At 33.7% G+C, this 22,264-nt stretch overlaps 1 protein-coding gene across 50 annotated transcripts in view; it reads left to right on the top strand.

Annotated features, from left to right (window-relative positions):
• Positions 1–1,327: 1,327 nt before the first annotated feature.
• The window catches only part of LOC129281864 (ankyrin-2-like), a 117,718-nt gene continuing 96,781 nt past the window's right edge, over positions 1,328–22,264 (top strand). For all 50 annotated transcript variants that reach the window (XM_064112834.1, XM_064112866.1, XM_064112856.1 and 47 more), the window contains exons 1-4: positions 1,328–3,179; positions 9,218–9,316; positions 13,717–13,815; positions 17,439–17,537. In XM_064112834.1, the coding sequence (XP_063968904.1) occupies positions 2,640–3,179; positions 9,218–9,316; positions 13,717–13,815; positions 17,439–17,537 (837 nt within the window). In that variant the 5' untranslated portion in view covers positions 1,328–2,639. The remainder of the gene's footprint in view (positions 3,180–9,217; positions 9,317–13,716; positions 13,816–17,438; positions 17,538–22,264) is intronic.

Genomic DNA, 22,264 nt, shown 5'->3' with positions numbered 1-22,264 from the left:
ATTTCCTTGGTCCATCCCCCTAATCATTGGAAGTCCATGGTTTAAATTCAGGGATGTATAGGCCTAGATATTGAATGGCTCAAAGGATTACAGATTGTACAAAAATAAATAAAAGAAAAAGAGTGGGTTTAGAGAAGGAGAGAAAGAGAGAAGGATGGAAGAAAAGAGCTAAAACAGAGAACAGTGGAATAGATAGAGAAAGGGCACAAGAAAGAGAGGAAGTACCGGTTGAGAAAGATGAAGAAAGAATGAGTAAGGAAGGGTGGAAGTTTGGAAGGGGAATGGAAATTAAAAAACAAGTATAGCAGAGGTTATTTTTCAAATACACTAAAACAAGGTTATTAAATAATAATAATAATACACAGTTCTTGTATAGCGCATATCACAATTATGAATAATGTCTCTATGCACTTCCAAAGGATGTTGATATTATTACCCCAGCTGTAGCTGGGGTAATAATTAACATTTTAACATTAACATTTTGATTTACAGATACTATCTCTCCCCCCCCCCCCCCCCGTACATGGGACCAAGAAAAATAGATATTTGAGTCAAGAGAATCGTTTACAATAGCATTGCAGATTCAGATATTTGACAACTTTATTTTAGTAAATTAGAAATTAAAAAGTCTAGGTAATGAAAAATTGCATAAATTGATAGAATTTGACGACTTTGAGTACATTCAGAATAATGTGATCAATAAGGAAAGCATAACTAGAACCTTTTGACATTGAACTGGATGTATTATATTCTATAGGGTTTGAATACTATGCATTTAATTGATTATTCCCTTTAAAGTAAATCACTCCTGTACATGCAAGCTCCAAAATGGAGCTGGTTATGACCTGGGAACCAGGTGACTAATGTAACCACCGTGAAAACTGTTGTCATTTTTATAATTCAGGAGTGTTTAATGGTGAGTCCATATGCATATATGCTAATCATCACGACTATTTGCTCAGCTCTCCGGCTTGACGTTTAATTGCCCAAACTCGTTAGTGTTTCAGCCTCGCGATCAATAACTTGACCATCATCATCTTCCATCCAACGGTGGTGTTGGTGGTACATACTGCGGAATGGGTATGTTCGATGTTAGGTGTAGATCATACATGAGCTTTGTGAGAAAAGGTCATCTGAAGCCCAGGACATGCCGCTTATGTTGCAGTGTTAGGAGTTTTGCATAGGAACAGAATCGTTATGATTCAGTTTGTGGGGGAAGGGGGAAATGGCTTATTACCCACAATGCATCATCAAGTGCGTCTCTACAGGAAGGGGTATATGTGGGCAGCGGGTGCATGATCCTGCTCGGGAGGCAAGACGAAAAGTCAAACCAGTTTTTGTTGTGCAGGCGATCGGGACAACACACATTCCGCAAGTCCTGTAGCTTAGGCGAATGCCCGACCCCTCGTCACGTGGCATATCAAAAGTCAGTCGGGACAAATGGATGAACGGGTGATCATCACTTGAGGAAGGTAATCAGTTTTTATACAGACTGGAAGGACTAAAGTGCATCGAATCTAAGACATTGCTGACTATTCTCCTTCGACACCTTTCATTCCAGGAGGCTTGAGCGAAGAGCCCTTGCAAATCCTCACTCGGTATTTGAACAAGCCAATATTTTGCCAAGAGCGACTTTACATAGCTTCAGCTGTGTGGCCGCTGATGCCGATTTTCATCTTGGATATAATACCCGCATCATTTACATTTGCTTTCTGCACTTTGTTGTCAGTCTGTGCATGTATTCTTCACTCGGGTCCGGCTTTCAGCTCAAAATCTGTTGCGGCGTTATCGTGATTGATTCGCTAGATCTGGATCCATAAATACAACTTCCGACACAGAAGCGTTATTCAGCTTTAGAATAGTATATGCATACCAACATTGCCGACTCAGCTAGTCTTTGTCTGAGACTTCTAGATCAACTTACTGCTATATATTTCTTCTTCATTTGTATTGTGTTAATCAAGACTTTGGAATGGATTTTGCATACATATTTTCATATCAACCAATGCAGTTTGATGTCTAAGACTCATCCTTGTAGCATCATTGAATTCTTTGTTCTTTGGCTTTCTCAATCTCATTAGGCCAGGTCAGTGCCATTTGTTTTTCCCTAAACCGCTGCTGACAACAGTTTTGACTGGAGAAACTGAGCAGGATCTGCTCAGAATCATAGCCTAGCACCTCATCCATTCAGGACAGCTGAGGAAAGCTACCCTGAATACAACTGAAATCAATTTTAGAAGGAAAGCAGCAATCAGAAAATAAATCATTCTCGTTTCCCTCGAAGAGTTGGTGACAAACACAATCTGAAAGAGAGACGGTTTCTATGAATCTCATAATTAACATTATAAAAAATGTATAGACAAGACATGATGATGGCCTGAGTGTCTTTCTATCTTGTCTCAAATAAGTTGTGCCTTTTGAGTATCTGGATTTTCCTAATGACAGTTGGAAATACCACACCGCTCTTCCTTCACTGTGCCTTACTAAGGATTACATATTCTGGAATACTACCTAAGCTGCTGTAATAGTGTGTGGGATGGGATTCTGAGTGTCTGGTTAATGGATGCAAAGCATTGTATCGGGCATAGAGAAAACAAAAGCACACTAATTTTCACTTGGATCGTGTGAGATCAAGTCTGATGCTCACGAAGCTTGCTACCTTCTTATCTGCTGCTGTGATTTTTCTTTGCTTTTTCGTTACCGTGCTGGAATACTTTACCCGGGAATTATACTGCTCTGTGCAACGCAGGGTTAACAATATCACGAGTATCGTTAACATAAACGTGCAACCAACAAATACTGCCAGTGTTGCTGACACTTGCGAGAAGAAACTGACAAACACCACTCGTAGTATAAATAGCAAATCAGAGAGCACTGCTGGTGTTGCCATCAGTAATAAACCTACAAATTCTGTCGACATCGTTAGCAACGAGGAACCGACAGCCATGAATAAGATGACGTCACTGGAGATCTCGCGGGCTAATAGCCTGCTTCACCGTCAGCCCAAGAACCCTTTGCAGAAGATGAAGAACGGTCGGCCGTGCAGCTTCCCGACGACACGCACCGAGCTGTACTCCATCTATCGCAACCAGGGGGAGCGACAGACGGAAGAGCAGCGTATCCTGGATGAGATCTTCTCGTGCTTACTCAAAGGCATCGTGGACGGCTGTTACGATGAGGTGCGGTGATATTCCTTAAAAATTCATGGGATTTGATGGGCTAGCTGGCGATCAGCTCAACTCTTTGCAAAAAGCGTGTGCATTTATTGCCGATCTAGAAAAACCAAATAATGTATGCAGTTATAGTGGTTAGAGGCAGGCAAATTGTAGAATTGCATCAAGTTTATTCCCCCACCCCTGTCCTAAAAAAAATTATCTGCCAGGACCTCCTTTGCCGTTACATGTTTTTACCTTGCAATATAATTTTTATGAATAACTCAGATAAAACACTGCTGGGGACTGCCCTTGTACGGTTGGAAATACTGAAATTTAAGCACAAGTTAAACATAGAATAAATTCCTTTGAAGTGTTCACCAAGAGATGTACAAATGAGGAATACTATATGTATTGTAAGTTATTGTAAGTTGAAGTGGGAAGAATTGCTAGGCTAATACTGAGTAGAGAATCTCCAATCTCTACTTCTATATTTAACATATGTAATGATTGCAAAAAATCCCTGTAATGTCGGTAATCTAAAGTAGATCGAGACATAGCTTCAAAAGAAAGTCACCACTCAGAACGTTGGTCTCACAATCAAGTGACCCAATCTGATTCTCAATTCGGGATGCGCTTGTTTCCATCAGTAAGGCATTTCTATCATTACCATGTCCCTCTGATAGGATTACAACCCTATGGTCTTCTGACTGCTTGCTAAAAAGCACATTAATGCTTTCTTAGTAGATTGGTAATAAATCATCATCACAACCACCATCATCATTCTGTTATGTTTCAACTCTTTGTATTTTAAGCTTTTGGTGTTGTACCTTCAGCTTTTCAAAATGTCTGTTTGGTATTTTGATGCCCTCCTCAAACTCATTCAAAATTCATGAAGACTGTGGCAAACATGTCATTTCCATGGTAAGCAAACTATCTCCAGCAAACTTGAAGAATTAAACAGCTTCTACACAAGCTTAGATTCTGTATGCTACCATGCACAGTATACTGTGTACTGTATACAAGTGCTTCTGGTGCTTCAGATCCAGTAACTTGCCAAAGTGTTTAGTGTAATGGGGTTTCACTTACATTAAACCTGTCATTTGATTCTTACAAACTTGTAAAAGTACAGCATAAAGATATAAAAAAAAATCACAATGAGAAATAATTTGATTCAAAATTTTGTGTGTGAAATAAATGCCCTTAGCTCGAAAATGATAAAATTGAAATATAACTCAAACTTGACAACTGATGCAAACTCAGTGGCTTGACAAGTCTAAGAAACTATATCTTTGAATCTTCACATTATAATCATTGTATCGATAACATATTGTATAGTATGAACATAGTGTAGTGCTGTAGTATGTATGCAACATTTAAATCTCTGCTCCTTGTATGCTCACAGTGATATTCCATATTAAATATCAATGTGAATAGGGCTAGGTGGGGTTTTAGAGTTCTAGTTGATGTAATCATATGATTAAGTTCTCATTAGCAACATATACATGCATTAAGGACATCTGTCGGGTTAATTATTCAGATTGCATCAAGTTGCTTTGTGGCCATGGCATAGATGCTTTTACTAATGGTGATTTTCTGGTAGAAAATGATGAGCATTTTAAAGGAAAAGGTTATGTTGTTCCTCAAATGAATCTAGGTTTTTCCAATTTTAAGAATGAAATTTATGTGAAGAACAGTATAATCTACAGTCTTGCAAGTCTTATGCAACTTTGTTAACTATATGAACCTTACTGTAGTTTAATAGTTTAAGAGTTTAAACAACCATGCATAATTTATTTAGATTTAAATATTGATAATTAAACACTTGTTTGAACTGTTGAAATAACGACTGTAAGGTTTTTGTCGTTGGCGTTCATCAGAACCATGCTATTGGTCAATTTTCGTGAAAAAAAAATTGATTTTGAGATTTTTGCAGAAAATTTAAGTACAAGTCCTACTGTATAGACAACTGTTCATATTAATAATATGCAATATAGCGCTTTATACAAATATAGAATTATAAGTTCACAAGTTTTATTTTCATGCATTAGTTGAGACAAATTTATCAACTTGTTTCTGTTTGAGATATTTTTTATCAACGCCATGCAAGCTGGGGCAGTTTAAAATTTGCAGACCTGTAAAATAAGCCTCATATAAACTTTAAACAATAACGATGCATAGTAAGTGACAGTTATGGCCATGAGTATCCATTAATTCATTAGAAGTTATAAAGGAAGGAATAGTGGTTGTCTCACTCTCGTTAGCAGACAATATTCTTAATCTCGTAGGGCTGAGGGCTCACCAGTCCCAAGTATTGTCATTTATGTTTGTTTAACCATTAGGACATGTCAGTTTATAAGAGAATGGGAAAAAAAATCATTAGAAAAGTCTGAACTTGACAGTCTGTCTTTTTCTCTTGATGTTATCTTGTTAGTCTATCCTTTCTGTCCATCTATCTATCTATCTATCTATCTATCTATCTATCTATCTATCTATCTATCTATCTATCTATCTATCTATCTATCTATCTATCTATCTATCTATCTATCTGTCTGTCTGTCTGTCTGTCTGTCTGTCTGTCTGTCTGTCTGTCTGTCTGTCTGTCTGTCTGTCTGTCTGTCTGTCTGTCTGTCTGTCTGTCTATCCATCCATCTATCTAGTTATCAAATTTATCTATCAACCTGTCCATCTATCCATCTTATCTACTCTCTTTGCCTCTCTACATCTGTCTTCCTTTTCACTTTTCATCTGTTTAGTTATCTATTCTTTCTATTTATTCATCTGCTAGTATGTTTGCTAATTAATCTGTTAATCCGTCAGTCTCTCCCCTCTATTTCTTTCTCTTTCTCTTCCCTGAAGGCTGATACAGTTATCATATAGTTTCATGATTGATGCTAAGTATGTATCAATTTTACATAATGAATATTGTAATAAAAATATTAGATTCAACATTTATTGTGGAAGTGGCTGAAGGTTTATTCATCTTTGAACAGATCATACTTGTTAGGGTGGCAATATTTAGCTTATGCATGTGAGTGCCTCAACGCGAGGTGAATATTATTAGGACATAATGATTGCTGCTTGTTGTGAATTTCAAATGTTTAGTCATTTAGTGTAATCTCTATACTGAAGGCGGTATTCATTACATTCATGTTTATTTGTGGGGGCCCAGCTATGCCTAGAAACATCAACATTCAAATGCGTAGGCTGCATTAGGTGTTCTTGGATGGGCTGATATGGATTTAATTAGTATATTTTTGTCCATACCTACCTTGAAAATATTGAATTACAAATTATTTTCATTTATTTTTTGCCTTTTTAATCTGGTATTTGCCTCAACTTAATTCAATTTTTTTTTCAATCATTAAAACTACTAAGTAAGGTCATGGATTCATAGACACTATACTGTGGTATGAAATTAATAATTAAATGTCAAATGATTTCATATACTTTTAATCACACTCTAGAAACTTATTATAGGCTGAATGGATGGAAAAGGGCCATGGAGTTAAATAAATAGTTGAAAATTTGGCAATTTTAAGATAATTGATCATATCATATGTTTATTGGCCCATTTGATGGTATCTCTTTATTTATGATTTGTTGAGAAAGTTGTAAATTGTATATTAGTTTTGATACATTTTGTTGTGCAAAGTATTTCTATTTCTATTTCCTTTATACTTCATTTTCCTTTCTCTTAACCGCTTAGAGGCAATTTTGCGATTTTGCGGTATATAAAATTGTTATTATTATTATTTTCACCCTTCTTACTTTTTAAGAGAGCAAAAACAGTTATCACATGTATTGGATTTGATCATATGTTAATCAAGAGTCACAATTAAAAACAACATGAAATTTCATCTATAATAATAAAAAAATGATAATTTGAAGAATATCTACTAAGATTTTTGATATATTATCACCTTGCTATATTTTAATATACCAACGCTCGGTGTAAATGCTCATGCTTCTGTTTGACTATAAAGCATTAATTGAATTTATTTAAATATAAACCTAAAAGATTTCTGTATTCGTAAAAGATAAATCCCTCAAGGAGATATATTGTGAACGAAGGAAATGACAGATCATGAAACACTATGTGGTCAAGAGTTGACCGTAACGTCAAGGGCACTACTAATCCAACTTTCCTTTTGCATAAATATTTTTCATATTTTTCATATTTTCCCCCATTTTTATGAAAATATGATTAGTCATATTTGTGGTTATTATTTATTAGCTTTTAAATTGATATTTATAAATTTGTTAAATCACATATTCATATTTTTGTTTTTATTTATTTGTTTGTTTATTCATTCATTCATTCTATTATTACTATTGACATTATTATTAATATCTTTATGATAATAATAATAATAATAATGATAATGATGATAATAATAATAAATATAATAATTATTATTATTATTCTATCCTGCTATCCATTTTATCTTTCTATCTATCTGTTCACATTGTTTTTTTCTTTATTTAGCTCCTATTTCATTTCAGCCAATGTAAAAATTGTCATTAGTTTATAGTAATTCATTGTCCTCCTCCTCAGTTCTCTTTCTCCTTAAAGTCTTAATATGTCTTATACCCCCTTTCCTTTCCTTCCTTGCAAATATAACTAATAGTATTCCTCCCCGGTCGTCTTATTTGTACATCAGTATCTTTAATTAGCTTTGTGAATCTTCCCCGTCTCTCAGCGCTTCTAACAATATTGAAGGAGACTTTGAGGACGTAAGGCGATCTGCTGTGCCTAGATAGTGGTGCATCTGTCTGCATAAGACTTCATTCCATGTACATTACTAATGAATGAAATTCATATGCTACCACTATGCTGGAGCAACTTGTAGGAGTTGGTTTTATGTGAATTACAGATGTACTGCTTTTTGTCTATTTCTGTCTGTTTACGACTACAAACCTTAGACTTCATTTTATGTGCATTTCTAATGAATTAAATGTATGTGGTAGCAACTTTTAGGAGTTGATTTTATCTGCTTTAAAGAGGTAAATTTTCACTGTCATGATAAGTCCTATCTCTTGGTTTTGTCTCAACAAAATAAGTATAAAGATGAGAGTAAAAATAAACAAATAATTTGATTTGATACTTTCATTTTAATATGTAAATATATTATTACAAGTGCATGGATATAATACTCTTTGTGATATTAGTACTAATTACGTATTGAAAAAAATAAAGAATACAATTTAAAGAATTCTTAAATTCTGTTGAAAATATGAACATTCATGTATTGTTTGTTTTTTGTGTAAGATACATGGAGGCAAATTTTGAAAGTTGGCCAGAAATGGGAACACTTGCACTTTTTAACCAGTGTTATCGGTCTCATTGCCATGGTAACCTGAACAGTGATAATGCGTTAAAAAGCCAAGTTAGAGCGTAGGCGTCCTGACTTGGTAGAAGGTCATGTCCAGAGAGTTATCCAACATTTCCTGGGCTTTGCAGGGGATCTTGCAGAGTTTTAGACCCGCATCCACAAATTCAATTAAATTCTGGGATAAATTTAACTTCTGCAATTTCACATCAATGTTTCTTATCGTCTCGAGGAAATATTGTGTGCAACAATTCAATTCATTTAAGCAAAAGAACAAGTTATGATGTTAACGTTTCTGCATTTTCTTATCAATAGTTCTTATCGTCTTCAAGACATTATGTGTGCAACAATTCATTTAAGCAAAATAGCTAGTTAAGATGTTAATTTTTTTCTGATATCTCTTACTATAACTTTTTCCTCTTTTGAAATATTTTTCTAAAACAAAATAGTGATTTTGACGCATGAATGTGTTAACCATTGCCTAATCTCTCTCACTTTTTCCACTTTTGAAATATTCAAATTAAGAAACAGTGATTTTGATATACGAATATGTTAACCCGTTGCGCATTGAAATATAGGAATTGGTGGTCAGTGTGCAATGATATGATGGCAATTTACCATGATTCATGATTTTTTTTGGGTGAAAAATTCCTAATTTTTACGGCAAACTCATTTGCTTTGGTTTAATTACATTTAACATTTACCATCCATTGTTTTCTTTCTTCTCTTTAGAATGGCCTGAACGCTCTTCATCTCAGTTCCAAAGAGGGGCACCTGAACATTGTCACAGAACTGCTCAAGAGAGGCGCAGATGTGGACGCAGCCACTAAGGTAATGTAACTTGTAATTGAGAACTAAGAGCTTGTTCACATTCATTAATAATTTCATTCTAACAGGATTATTTTAGTGTATTTCAGAGAGAATTAGAACCATACTCCCCCAAGATGGAAATGATAGTATCCCATATTGCAGACACTTGGTTTGTGTTTTCATATAACTGTATCGGAAGTAGCAGAAAATGTTATTTTAGCATTCTCTTGGAAAAGAATATGTTCATACTCTGGAATTAATCATGTTCGAAACATCGTCCATGTTGATGGCTGAGCTAGGATCAGGGTATTAGAAATAGCATGTTCATATTCATAATTTACCCATGGTTGATACTTCCACAGGATGCAAGGCTCTCATAATATTCTTTTGAATTCCAAATCAGCTGAAAATATAAATTCCCCTCTTAAAATTGCAATCACCATTCTGGTAGTGAATGATGAAAATATTTTACACGACATGTCAAAATGGGAAATGGAAGTTATTTCATTAATACAAGAACTTTAGAAATGATATGTTTTCAAAGGGAATATTTCAGACAAGATTGCAATTGAGATTTTGTGTTCATGGAGTTTGACACTTTTTTATAAGGGTGTCCTGAAATACACAAAATGGAATTGTCTAGAATATCTTTTCTTGATTTCTTCTATACAAAGTCAGAATATAGTCTGATAAATCTGAGAAAAAAAAATAAACGTGACATGATAGAATGCGAAGTAAGTTCTACAATCTGGACATTAATTTAACAGAAGTGGTAACACACAAATTATGACTTTTCTAAGTATTCAAGCTTCAGATAAGATACATTTGCAAGACCCGTTTTTGAAGCCCAGTCCCCTTTGGACATTTATTAAGAGATGGGGGAGGGGAGGGAGGGTTCATAAAAATCTCAGAATCTGTTGATGAGAATTAGTTGAACAAAGATGTTTTATAAACCAATTTCAAATATTCATTTCATCTTGGCCTTAAAGTAAGAGGCACAGGAAGGGGTGAACTCCAAACTCGCCTGTTGTCAGAGGTGCGTGATTGTCACTCTCCAACCGAGAAAGGAAACGATTAGTTGCCTTAGCCAGAATCACATGATAATTCTAAGATGTCAATGAAAGGGAGGGCATAGCAGGAGGGGGGGGGGGGTAGATATTGGTCTGGTCCAGGCCAAGATAACAAGGGTTGAATTCTAGGTCAGGAAACAGACTTTCAACTTATGCTGAACAGATCTTCATCGCCATGATTGTATCGTACTGACGTTCGTTACAGAGTTCGTTCTATTTAATCTACCAGAAACCATGTTATTGTTCAATGTTTTAATTTGAAACAAATAAAAAAAAAAAAAAATTTATGCTACTTTGTTAATCTTTCTCTTTCAAGAGTATAGGTTGTGCAATGTATTTGTCAGTTTTCTGAGAATATTATGGACATTCAAATGTTCAACATCTAATTATTTCAGCGATGAAGGTAAACGATACAACACATCCCAATTAATTATGCTCACATATAGGTATGAAATTGTGATTTGTGTAATTTCGTGGTGATTTTAACTTGAAGTCTTATTAGAGAGAAAAAATACAAAATATCTGGGGACCTTTTCTTTTTCAATACCCTTCTATCCACCTTTAGCCATTTGCAAAGGAAAATATAGATATATGCATATTTGTTTACATCACAATTTGTATTTGTGAAATCATGTTGCATGCTGAAGGGAAATTAGTATTACAACTCGTAGGTGATGCTTCGTTGGGGGTTGCCAATCTAAGGATTTGTCTAGGGATTTAGAGATTGCAAGGAATTGATTTATGAGGCTATTTTAGGGTGCAGGAAGTGACGGGAGGTGTGCGCTTGTTCTATTTTTGTCGCTTGTCAAAATTTTATTCCAGGCAAGTTTAGATTTGTATGCTTCACATGAAATTAGTAACAAATCCTATGTGAAATATATTCTCTAAATTTAATTATGATATTGCAAGGAAAGATGCATGTGGGAATTGCCATTTTTTTTTATAGTGGAGACTTGCAATAATATATAATTTGGAGATGTTTTGAATTTTATATCAGTATGTTTTGGAAGGTCTATTTTCATTTTCTGGAAATGATATGTTTAAGCAGTATCAAATAATAAAATGACAATAGTAAGAACACCAACTTGCAAGGTTAGTCACTGCAGGTTTTAAACCATTCTACCAGCAGAACCTGCATGATTACCCTTTTATCTAAATGTGGGAGTTTTTCTGATCCCCAAGTTATTAATAAGTATAAATTGATTGATATGTTCCTCAAGTTTGATTATTATAATATATTATGAAATATTTCAATTTTTCCTTTTGATAGAACCTCGTAGCGACGGTTCAGATACCTTCGAAAGAACAACCAGTGAAACTCAAAGTAAAAAGATTTGTACCAATTTAGAATACTTTTGAAAATTTGGCTGCCCATTTGAGCAAGAGAACAAATCATGAAAATAAAAATCATTTGCTAGTCATCACAGAAGTATGAGAAAAGACTTGTGCTACTTTGAATAACATGAAATATACTTTTTTTTTCAAGAAACAAACCATTTTGCTTGCCATCATATTCAAAATTTTAAGATATTATTAAAAGCATTATTAAAAAACAAAACAAGTTTGGGTACTTTAGAAATCATTGATCAAATGATGAAATCATTTTTAATCTTGTATTTGCTCAGTAATACAGATAAAATCCATTGCCTCAGTTTTTTTTCTTTTCCATAAAAAGCCCACAAGATTGTTTTTTCCATTTTAAACCCCATCTTCTTTCTCTTTGCTCTACAATTTTGTTTTTCATAATACCCTTCCCTTCTTCTTTAAACAATTTTTTTTTTACATATATATAATCTATTTGGTGCAAAAACTTCACAGCCAGTGTTGTGAGAGGACTGTACCATACATTTACACCAGTGTTAAAGTTCATGGTGTTGTTTTCAACACTCATTGGTGCTGCATTGACACTTTGGGTGTTATATACAAACTTCAACTACAATCCTCTTACAACCCCTAGTAGTTTTGTTTTCTTTTTCACTGCAGTTTGTACAGAGTATTTTAATAAATTTTACAGTGTAACCTTGTAATAATATCTTTCAAATATTTTGTATTGTTTGACTCTCACTTGAAAGGATTTTTTTCACATTTAACAGAGAAGGTTATTTGCATTTCTCTCATACTGTCATAGCTTCAATCATATTTTTATCCGACAAAAAAGAAAATATCAATTCAGTATACATCACTATTTTGTACCCATTGATATTTCTACATTATAAATATGATTTTTTTTTAATTTATAGGAAAGTATCATGTAAGCCCCCCCCCCCATTTTTTTCCCCACAACTTTTTGCCTAAGTAAGCAACATTAGCTGAGGGCTTCTCCCAGAGTTTTTAAGGACTTTTTGAGCGTTACAGGGTGAAATCGCCCTGAGCTCCCATTCAATTCCCCCCACCATCATGTGTTTGTCATTGATTTAAAAGAAACCTATAAATGCATGTTGTAAGTACTATTTCCACTCTTCATTTGCATTATCAGATTAAATCTATCATACCCATAAATCATACATTTCATTTATCTCAAACGCCTCCATATTATCTGATTTATTAGAAGAATAGGCCTATGCATGCCGTGTTTGAAAGTTGTAATAAATATATCCATCTTAGTCCTAAATATTACAAGTCTTTTCATCTGCCATAATAAGAATTCAACGTTAAATAAGAGATTCAATTGGTTGTATCCTATAAAACATGTAGGATAGTCATTTAAAATCATGGTTACATTAAAATGCAGTAAAAAATATTTAAAAATACTTTTACCAAAGAAATAGTCTTTCAAGTATTCTGAAACATTGTAATGCCACACAGAAACATTAAAAAAAAAATTTTTTTGTTTGAAGGAATAAACTTTTCTTCCTGATAAATTACCACACAGCTTTTCAATTCCAAATGAATGTGTTTTCATTATCACTCCATATTGCCTGGTGTACCTGTACATGTAGGTGTAGCAGTATAGAGGGATGTTTTCATTCATTTCAAAGAAAGTTGTTATATTATTGTCGAGCTGATAAATCATATTAGACTTTAGATTTAAAAAAAAAAGCTATGTAGTCGGGCTTCTCCTAATTGTCAAACGATTACGATTCCTTACAACTTTATTTCAATATTATGTGGGATCCAAATTTGCATGATTTATTTTTCTATCATCTTCATCTGTTACATTCACAATTCTGGTTTTGATTTTACATGAAGCTATTTTTCCACATATTGTGCTGTTTTACCCACCCATTATAGAGAAGTGAAATTGTAATCACTATGTTTTTGCTTGTAAATTGGCGAGAATAAACGTGACTGCAATATATTCCGCATTGACAGCAGTTCAAGTTTAAACCTTCATATTTTCTTACCGTACAGAAAGGAAACACCGCCCTCCACATCGCTTCTCTCGCCGGACAGGAGGACATCGTCCGCGTCCTGGTTGAGTTCAACGCCAACGTGAATGTCCAGTCGCAGGTAAAGAAACTGGTGAGAGAGGTGTCGTCAACGACTTTTGTCATCGTGACAGCTACTTGCACTTTCATCCAGCACAGAAACAAACATGGGATATTATTATTAGGGAAAAAAATGTCCGAAAGCTTAGTGCGCCAACAAACTCAATCTACTAATTAATCTACTATCATCAAGCTATTACACACTAAGCACTGACATGTTCCTGAATCATCTGTGTTCTTATTTACAAAAAAAAAGAAAGAAGAATAAAATGCCTTGAGTTGACACAACACTCATTGTGAATTATGAAATTTTAAATCTTCATTAACACTTAGACATTGTCCCGAATCATCAGTTTGCATACTTACGAAAAATATTTCAAAGAAGTGTCTTAAAATGAACAATTTGATAGAAGTCTCACTTTTTTAGGAATTGGACATTTACATTTTACCATTCTCTTAATATTCTTCATGGTACTTCTAATGAAAAGAAAAAAAACATGGTTTGAAAATCTTTGAAGTAAAAAGAAATAAAAATCAGAAATGAAACAAACTATTGTAAATAGTAAAATTCATCATATAACATGGAATTATTATGTATCAAATCAATTTTGAAAGAATTTAAATATAAAGTTATTTTTGCAACATTTATAGATCTTGGTAATTGTAAAAACTTGTGATTCTAGTGAACTTGTGATAAAAGTGGAATATTTGTAGTCATGTCAGTAATAAAGCTGTTTATGAATTATACACATTAGTTATAAGCTTGCTTGCAGCGCACCCATACACTAGCTTTTGGTGTTTAAACGATTTAGTTAATTTGTGTAATGGTCGCTTCATTATAAAATTTCAGTATATCCAGTAACACCAGTATATTCCAGATATTTATTTTATTATTTTTTTCCAACATCTTTGTAAAATAAATGAAATACCTTCAATCTAGTTACATCAGGCTATAAGAAAAGGGGAGTAGTGTTTAAAAAAATAAATTGGAAAATAAATTGAATGATTCGAGCACGAACCACATTTAGAATGTTAAATTTCTCCTTGCATACGCCAGATTAAGTGAAATGATTACTTCAATGCACTGAAAACAAAATACCAAAGAATTCATTATCAAAATCATAGAATATTATCTTCCTTGGTTGGAATTAGGATTGATTTAAAATAAAGAGTCTTAAATCATTGTAATTATTTGTTTATGTTAATGAGGACAAAATATGTACACACAAGGTAACAAATATCAGATTACAAACAGATCAATTTCTGCTGCAAAAGGATACCCACTCAAGGCATGCATGTAGGACACGATTAGATCGACATTATCCCTATTGGGAATCAAATATCAGTCTATGTTTTTATTTACCAGCTGTGCTGAACGATGTTGGATGAAAGTTTGAACAAAGTCAGTTGATGCACCTCTGTCGACCAATTTAAGTGTTTATATTATTCATGTATTTTCATTGTATGGTAATGATGATGATAACAACTATGATAATGATATTAATATTATGCAATATTTATATAATGCTTTATACAAGTGAATCTAAGTGTTGCATATTATTACGATTTAAGAAGAAAGGGATTCAAGTCAACGTACATGTAGATGAACACCTTTGTGAAGATTTTTGTTATGCTTTAGTGACTTTATACACATTTAAACTTCATACAAGGGTTGAAGATTCAACTCCCAGCCAAGCTTTAGTTACCTTCGAACAGAAATTGATCCTCATGATTTGCCACGATCCATCGGGTTTAAATGAATTCTTGGTGATTTGCCTCATTATACTTCACTCTCAGAAATGTTTAACCAACCTACATGTACCAGGTTTGATAACATATGAAGAACTGTTTGTGAGGGAAAATCTCCAACGTTTTGCATGCAATTTTCTTTCAACCAATAGTTATTAGGTTCATAATTATATTAGCCAACTTTAATAATATTTTTCTTTCTGAGAGTATTGTTTGATTTGGACGATGGGTGAGTCCAAGACTTAGACAATGAACCCCAAGACAGGGAATGAGAGTGAGACACTGTCTTGTGTCAAGAAACAACTGAGAGCAAGATGATACCCCTAGAAACACAATGATTGTCAAGACACGTCTCAAGGCATCCCAAACTGACAGATCAAAGTAAAGCAATGTGATCAACTCATCATTATTGAGCTCCTTTTTAGTGTCTCGGTCTCCTACTATAGACAAGAGACATTTCCCCTTGAGACAAAGAGTTAGACCAAGACATGAGTGTGAGACTGAACTGAGAAACAAGACACACAATCACTGTCTCAGAACTTAAGGCATCCAAAACTGACCGATCAAAGTAAAGCAATGTGATTAACTCATCAAACAGTGTCTTGCCAATGTCTCAGCCACCCACTAGAGACAAGAAAAATTTCCCTCTGAGACAAAGAGTTAGACCAAGACATGAGTGTGAGACTGAATTGAGAAACAAGACACACAATCACTGTCTCAGAACTTCAGGCATCCAAAACTGACAGATCAAGCTAAAGCAACGTGATTAACTCATCAAACAGTGTCTTGTCAATATCTCAGCCTCCCACAAGAGACAAGAGACATGTCCCTCTGAGACAAAGAGTTAGACCAAGACATAAGAGTGTGAGACTGAATTGAAACACAAGATGCTAAAATCACTGTCTCAGAACTTAAGGCATAAAAAACTGACCGATCAAAGTAAAGCAGTTTGATTAACTCATCAAACAGTGTCTTGCCAATATCTCAGCCTCCCACAAGAGACAAGAGACATTTCCCTTTGAGACAAAGAGTTAGACCAAGACATGAGTGTGAGACTGAATTGAGAAACAAGACACACAATCACTGTCTCAGAACTTCAGGCATCCAAAACTGACCGATCAGAGTAAAGCAACGTGATTAACTCATCAAACAGTGTCTTGCCAATATCTCAGCCTCCCACAAGAGACAAGAGACATGTCCCTCTGAGACAAAGAGTTAGACCAAGACATAAGAGTGTGAGACTGAATTGAGACACAAGATGCTAAAATCACTGTCTCAGAACTTCAGGCATCCAAAACTGACCGATCAAAGTAAAGCAATTTGATTAACTCATCAAACAGTGTCTTGCCAATATCTCAGCCTCCTACTAGTGACAAGAGACATGTCCCTCTGAGACAAAGAGTTAGACCAAGACATGAGTGTGAGACTGAATTGAGAAACAAGACACACAATCACTGTCTTGGACCTCAAGGCATCCAAAACTGACCGATCAAAGTAAAAACAATGTGATTTCAGTGTCTTGCCAATGTCTCGGCCTCCCACTAGAGACAAGAGACATGTCCCTTTGAGACAAAGATCGATGCTAAGACAGCATCTGAGATCGAGATGAGAAACAAGATACACTCTCTTTGAGACATGCATTCAGACTGAGAGGTATCCCAAAACACCCAACACCCAAATGGGAAATTCTAAACCCTGATATGCCATTTTGGAAGATGATTTATGAAAGTCCATAACGGTCTTTGTATTTCATACTTGCAAAGCCTATGAATATGGAATAAGTAATAACATGAAAGTGAAAATTCGTATTACAATTTCCCTTTCCATGTTTTAGGATATTATGAAAACTGACTTATATTCAGGATAATGTTTTATTTGTCAAATTTTAATTTTCAGAATGGCTTCACCCCTCTGTATATGGCCGCCCAGGAGAACCATGTTAAAGTCGTCAAATTCCTCCTGGCTAATGGAGCCAATCAGAACCTTGCAACAGAGGTAAGCAACCAATCAGAAGCCTGCAATTCTTTAACTGCATCTTTCAAATTCAAAACTGGGATGAGGGCTCTTATTAAGGAAAAATGGTGCTCAGAATTAAAGGAGAATAAAACCTTTGGAACAAGATAGCTATTATAAAAACAAAGAAATCAAACAAATAGATCAACAAAATTTTTATAGAAATGGAACAAACAATGAGAAGGTTATGGGCATTTGAATGCAGAGAATGCTAATGCTATGGAGATCCTCTCTTTGACCATGTAACCAAGACTTGTAATGTCACATTTTATTTTCTATTATGTATAATTTGATTAGTTTCAAAGGTTTCATTCTCCTTTTAAAAGCTTGGTGAAATTCTTAGAGGTTTTAAGGGATATTTTTTTTATTTCCTTGTTTTCAAGAGAGAAAACAAAGAGATTATGCATGCAATAACAACAACAACAACAAAGTGTTCTGGTTGAAAGAAAAGAATTCAACCCCCCCCCCCCCAGAAAGATTTGGAATGAACCTTTCTTGGTTTCTATCCAGCTTTATTAATCACGGGCCCTCATCTCATTACTAACATTGGTTTTAACCAGAGCAACTTTTGACACACGAATCTTGCTAAGTTGTTTTAATGCTTTATTAATTGCTCATGAAATGACTTGCTCATAACACTCATTGGTATTTGCTTCCATGCTTTCTCCAATTAAACATGGATTGGAACTAACTCATTAATCTTCAATTTTCAGAATCAGCAGCTACCTTTTTTAATATTTGATTATAAAGTGATGTATACATAGTTTTTTTTATTTTGTAAAAGTATTATATGAGAGTAGATCTGGAATATTACATAGACTAAACTACTGCACATTTCATGTTATTGTATCCATATTTTATTTTATTGCATTCTGATATAAAATTCATAATAGATAAACTCAATAAACTTATTCACTGATTTTATGTGTTACATACATTTTATATATCATATGCAATTATGCAATTCATAATTGTAGATTATCTTAATATTAGGTTTCTGCATTTTCTGAAATTATATCAAATATTTATTCTTTATTATCTTTTAATCATATACCTGTATATATTACACTTTTAACTAAAAAATGTATATATATATATATACTTGTAGATATTACAATTAGTGATTAAAGTATTATATGTAATATTCATTTCTAAATGCACAAGTTATCACTCCACCCCTTTATATCAATATCCTTGCAATTGATGAATAATGAAGCAAATTAAAAAGATGAGAAAGCTCAATTTAAAACAAAGAAAAGGAATTAAACTTATCGTGTGATGAAATGAAAGTAAAATATTTTGCCCCTGTCTTTATGCACTTACAATTCAATTTAACTATTTAAATGTTTATGGTGTATGTATTATGTTATGTGCCATGTGTACATGTATGTGTGTGTGAGGGTATGTGTTTTTTGTATTTGCTGAATATTGAACCAAGCCCATTTAATCTACATACATTACAAGAGGGGATTACCCCCTCAGTTGTATAAAGGGAACCCCCCTAATAACCATAACAGCATAATTAAGAAAGCATCAAATTTGAAATTAAGCCTGTAACAGGAGATCTGCAGTATAGTCTCAATTAGCTGTTATTCATTGAAGTTACTTTGACAAAACAGTTTGTAAAACTGCCTTTTTGTATGTGTGTTCTAAAAATCATATCATCTGACTGTTTCCTGTTTTGTAAGTCCTGAAAACAATGAAATTGACTATGAAGAAAAATTAAATTATTCTGTTGATACATCTCTTCTTTCTTATTGTCAGAAAAAATCATTTAATTTTGTTAAAACCATACATCTGTCATCGTATCACCTTCAGTCTTTTCTTAGAGGCTTTTCAAAATCTATTTTCAAATGTGCTTGCCTCCTTTTCATGACGTCAAGATTTTTATTTTTTGCAATTAAGCAATTCTTTTGCCGGATCATCATTCCAATTTCTTCACCTGCACCCTTCTCTTATCAAAGCAGTCAAATTTAGCTTGCTCTTTTATGAGTATCCCCCTCTCTCATATTTTGAATCTCTGCATGATCACATCGCTATTTGAAAGCTCTTTTCTCACCAATTCTTTCTGAGTAAATTAAGCCCCCCTGATTTCCAAAGAAATATTCACATAAAGTAATACACTATCATTGCACAACATTTATTTTGTTATCATTTGAGAGAAAAAATGAAAGTATATAGTATTGTTTTGGTGAACATGTATTTATTTTAAATTGCTGAAATCATTGTCTTAAATATGAGCATCTACATTGATTCCGTGCTTTTGAGTAGGTGTATCAATACAGAGTTCGTGCAGCTGTATGAAGCCCATATGATCTCTGTCCTCTAATGTTAAGTCCCTTTCCTCTTTGTGCTGAAAAAAAAATAATTTGCAACCAGCTTGATTAGGGAGTGTCTGGCAGGGCTAATCACTGATTATGATGGAGCTTGAGGCTTGCGTAGGATTCCTACCGAAAAAATCTTTTGAACATGAAAAGATCTTGCATGTTTGGGAGCAGAAGGTTGTTGCTCCATTCCTGGGTGTATGGCTAGACACCTTTTAGCACTTAACAGATGCTGTGCAAAGATCTTTAAGATTATGAGTTAGCTTATGAGGAAGGCCAAGGGCAAGAACTTTTGAAAGTTTCACCCTTTTAGTAAATTGTCATTCATTGCAATATCAAGGAAGGAATAAAATAGAAAAGAGAGAAGAGATTCCTATCAAGAGATGTTATCCAATTTTGTCAGACTTTATGTATTCGAGCTGTCTCTTTTAGAATTATAAGAAAAAAGAGCACCATTTGTTATGAAGTGCTGTTTTTCATTAGGATTAGATCTTTATATTTATTGCACTTCAGTCAAGACTCATAAAATCAAATAAGACAAAAATATATCATGATATTTTAAAATTTCATGGTAATTGTTTATCAAATATATGAAGGTGTAATGTCAAAATCAGGGAAGGTGTCTTGATAGTTTGAGAAAGATTAGAGTCAAATCAGTCTGGTCTATTATACTGACCACTTCATCATAGTTTATTTTTATCCGTTTGTTCATGTCAATGTAGGGTATTTGTTCATGAGGATTTGCGTTCTTACAATATTGTTTCATGTGTAAAGGTGTCAATGTGTGATTGTCTTCTTGTGTTCTAGGCCTTGGACATTTCACTGTTACATTTGATCCATTTAGGGAAATTTATCACCAAAGGAATAAATTTCAAGAAATTACATGGCATACACGCTTTGACTGCTTCAGGAAATGAATTTGTTCTCATTAAAGAATGCTTGAATTAAATTTTGTGTTAGTTTGTAAAACTGTCATGCATTAATGATCTATCATTCCAAAATAACCGTACAATCACAAACATGGTATTCTGATGATTTCTAGCTTGAAGTAGGTATATCATTTGTTCAGTTTTTGATGGTTTGATGTTAGGAATTCAAAGACAGTATGGACAATATGATGATGCAAATTGTTATATGTTAAAGAGGTGGTTTCCATGGAAATTTTAGTAAAAATTTATGTAAAATTATTGTGGAGAGTCAGTTGTGATGTTGTTGTTCGTAAAGTTATTTTCTTCTTCCCCCCAGAATTATTTACAAAATTCCAATACTATTTAATTGATGAACCCTGATATCCCAAACACTATCCCGTGTGTTCCAGCATTACAAATCACTACTGAATATCAGATTCAAATTGGCAGTTAAAAGTGACATTATAAGTATGGTGAAAATAACACATGGTGAATTTTTGTAGGGGGGGGGGGCATTGGCAATAAGATACATGTATATATAGATACAAGAAGATTATTCTTCTATTTATTTATAGGCTATTTAATAGAAATTTATCAACAGACTTATATATTTTTTTAAATGAGAACAAAAACACATTCATAAACAAAACAAGCGAAGTTTGTTTTTATTTTTCAGTGAGAATGTAAAACTGTCTCTTTTCGTTTCTTTTAGGGAGTAGATTGTCAAAAATGGTTTACTTATGAAATAGTTTTCTTCCTGTGAATAGTGTAATATTCTCAATCACCCAATCTCTGTCACAAACTTTTTATGTAGGCCTAATATAAAATAGCTTTAAATAAAAAAAATTGAATTTCATCATGCCTGATATATAGTAACATTTTTTTCAGCAGTAATTTAGAAAAAAATAGAAAAAGAACCAACTTTGATACTCTTATAGTAAGAAGAACCATAAGAATGGCTATTGGAATTGTAGTAATCTTTTTTCATCCTTCACCATTTCGTCATACATCACCTAAAATCTCTTTGTAATAGATTTGACTCCAGAAAAGCTTCTTTCTGATTATGAATTGAAATAAACAGAATATATGTTCTTTAAGTTCATTTACATTTTTAATATATATATTTCTTTAAGACAGGTTATGAATGAAAGGGGGGGGGGCAGGGTAGTAAAATTTTACTTCAAGATATTGATTTTTGCTTTTGTTTCTCACCAAGCAGTGATTTAATGTGTGTGAATTTGTCTGCATTCGATGCTATGTAACAATCTCTTTTTGCTGAGATATGCATGGCTGAAATAATTCTGCTAATTTCTCCTCATCGGAATGGACAGATTTTGAAAAGCCTCTACATGTGAATGAATGATCGAATGCGTGTGAACTTAATATTAATGTTTTCTCAAAGGTCACAAGCTTAAACTCACTAAATATCCATATTTTGTCAATTTTTTCCACGTCTTTTTTGTACCCTTTTTTTCGA

The sequence above is a fragment of the Lytechinus pictus genome, chromosome 18, assembly GCF_037042905.1.
Source record: "Lytechinus pictus isolate F3 Inbred chromosome 18, Lp3.0, whole genome shotgun sequence".
Taxonomy (NCBI): Eukaryota; Metazoa; Echinodermata; class Echinoidea; order Temnopleuroida; family Toxopneustidae; genus Lytechinus; species Lytechinus pictus.
The sequence above is the reverse complement of the archived record's forward strand: the minus strand, read 5'-3'. Positions and strand labels throughout refer to the sequence as shown.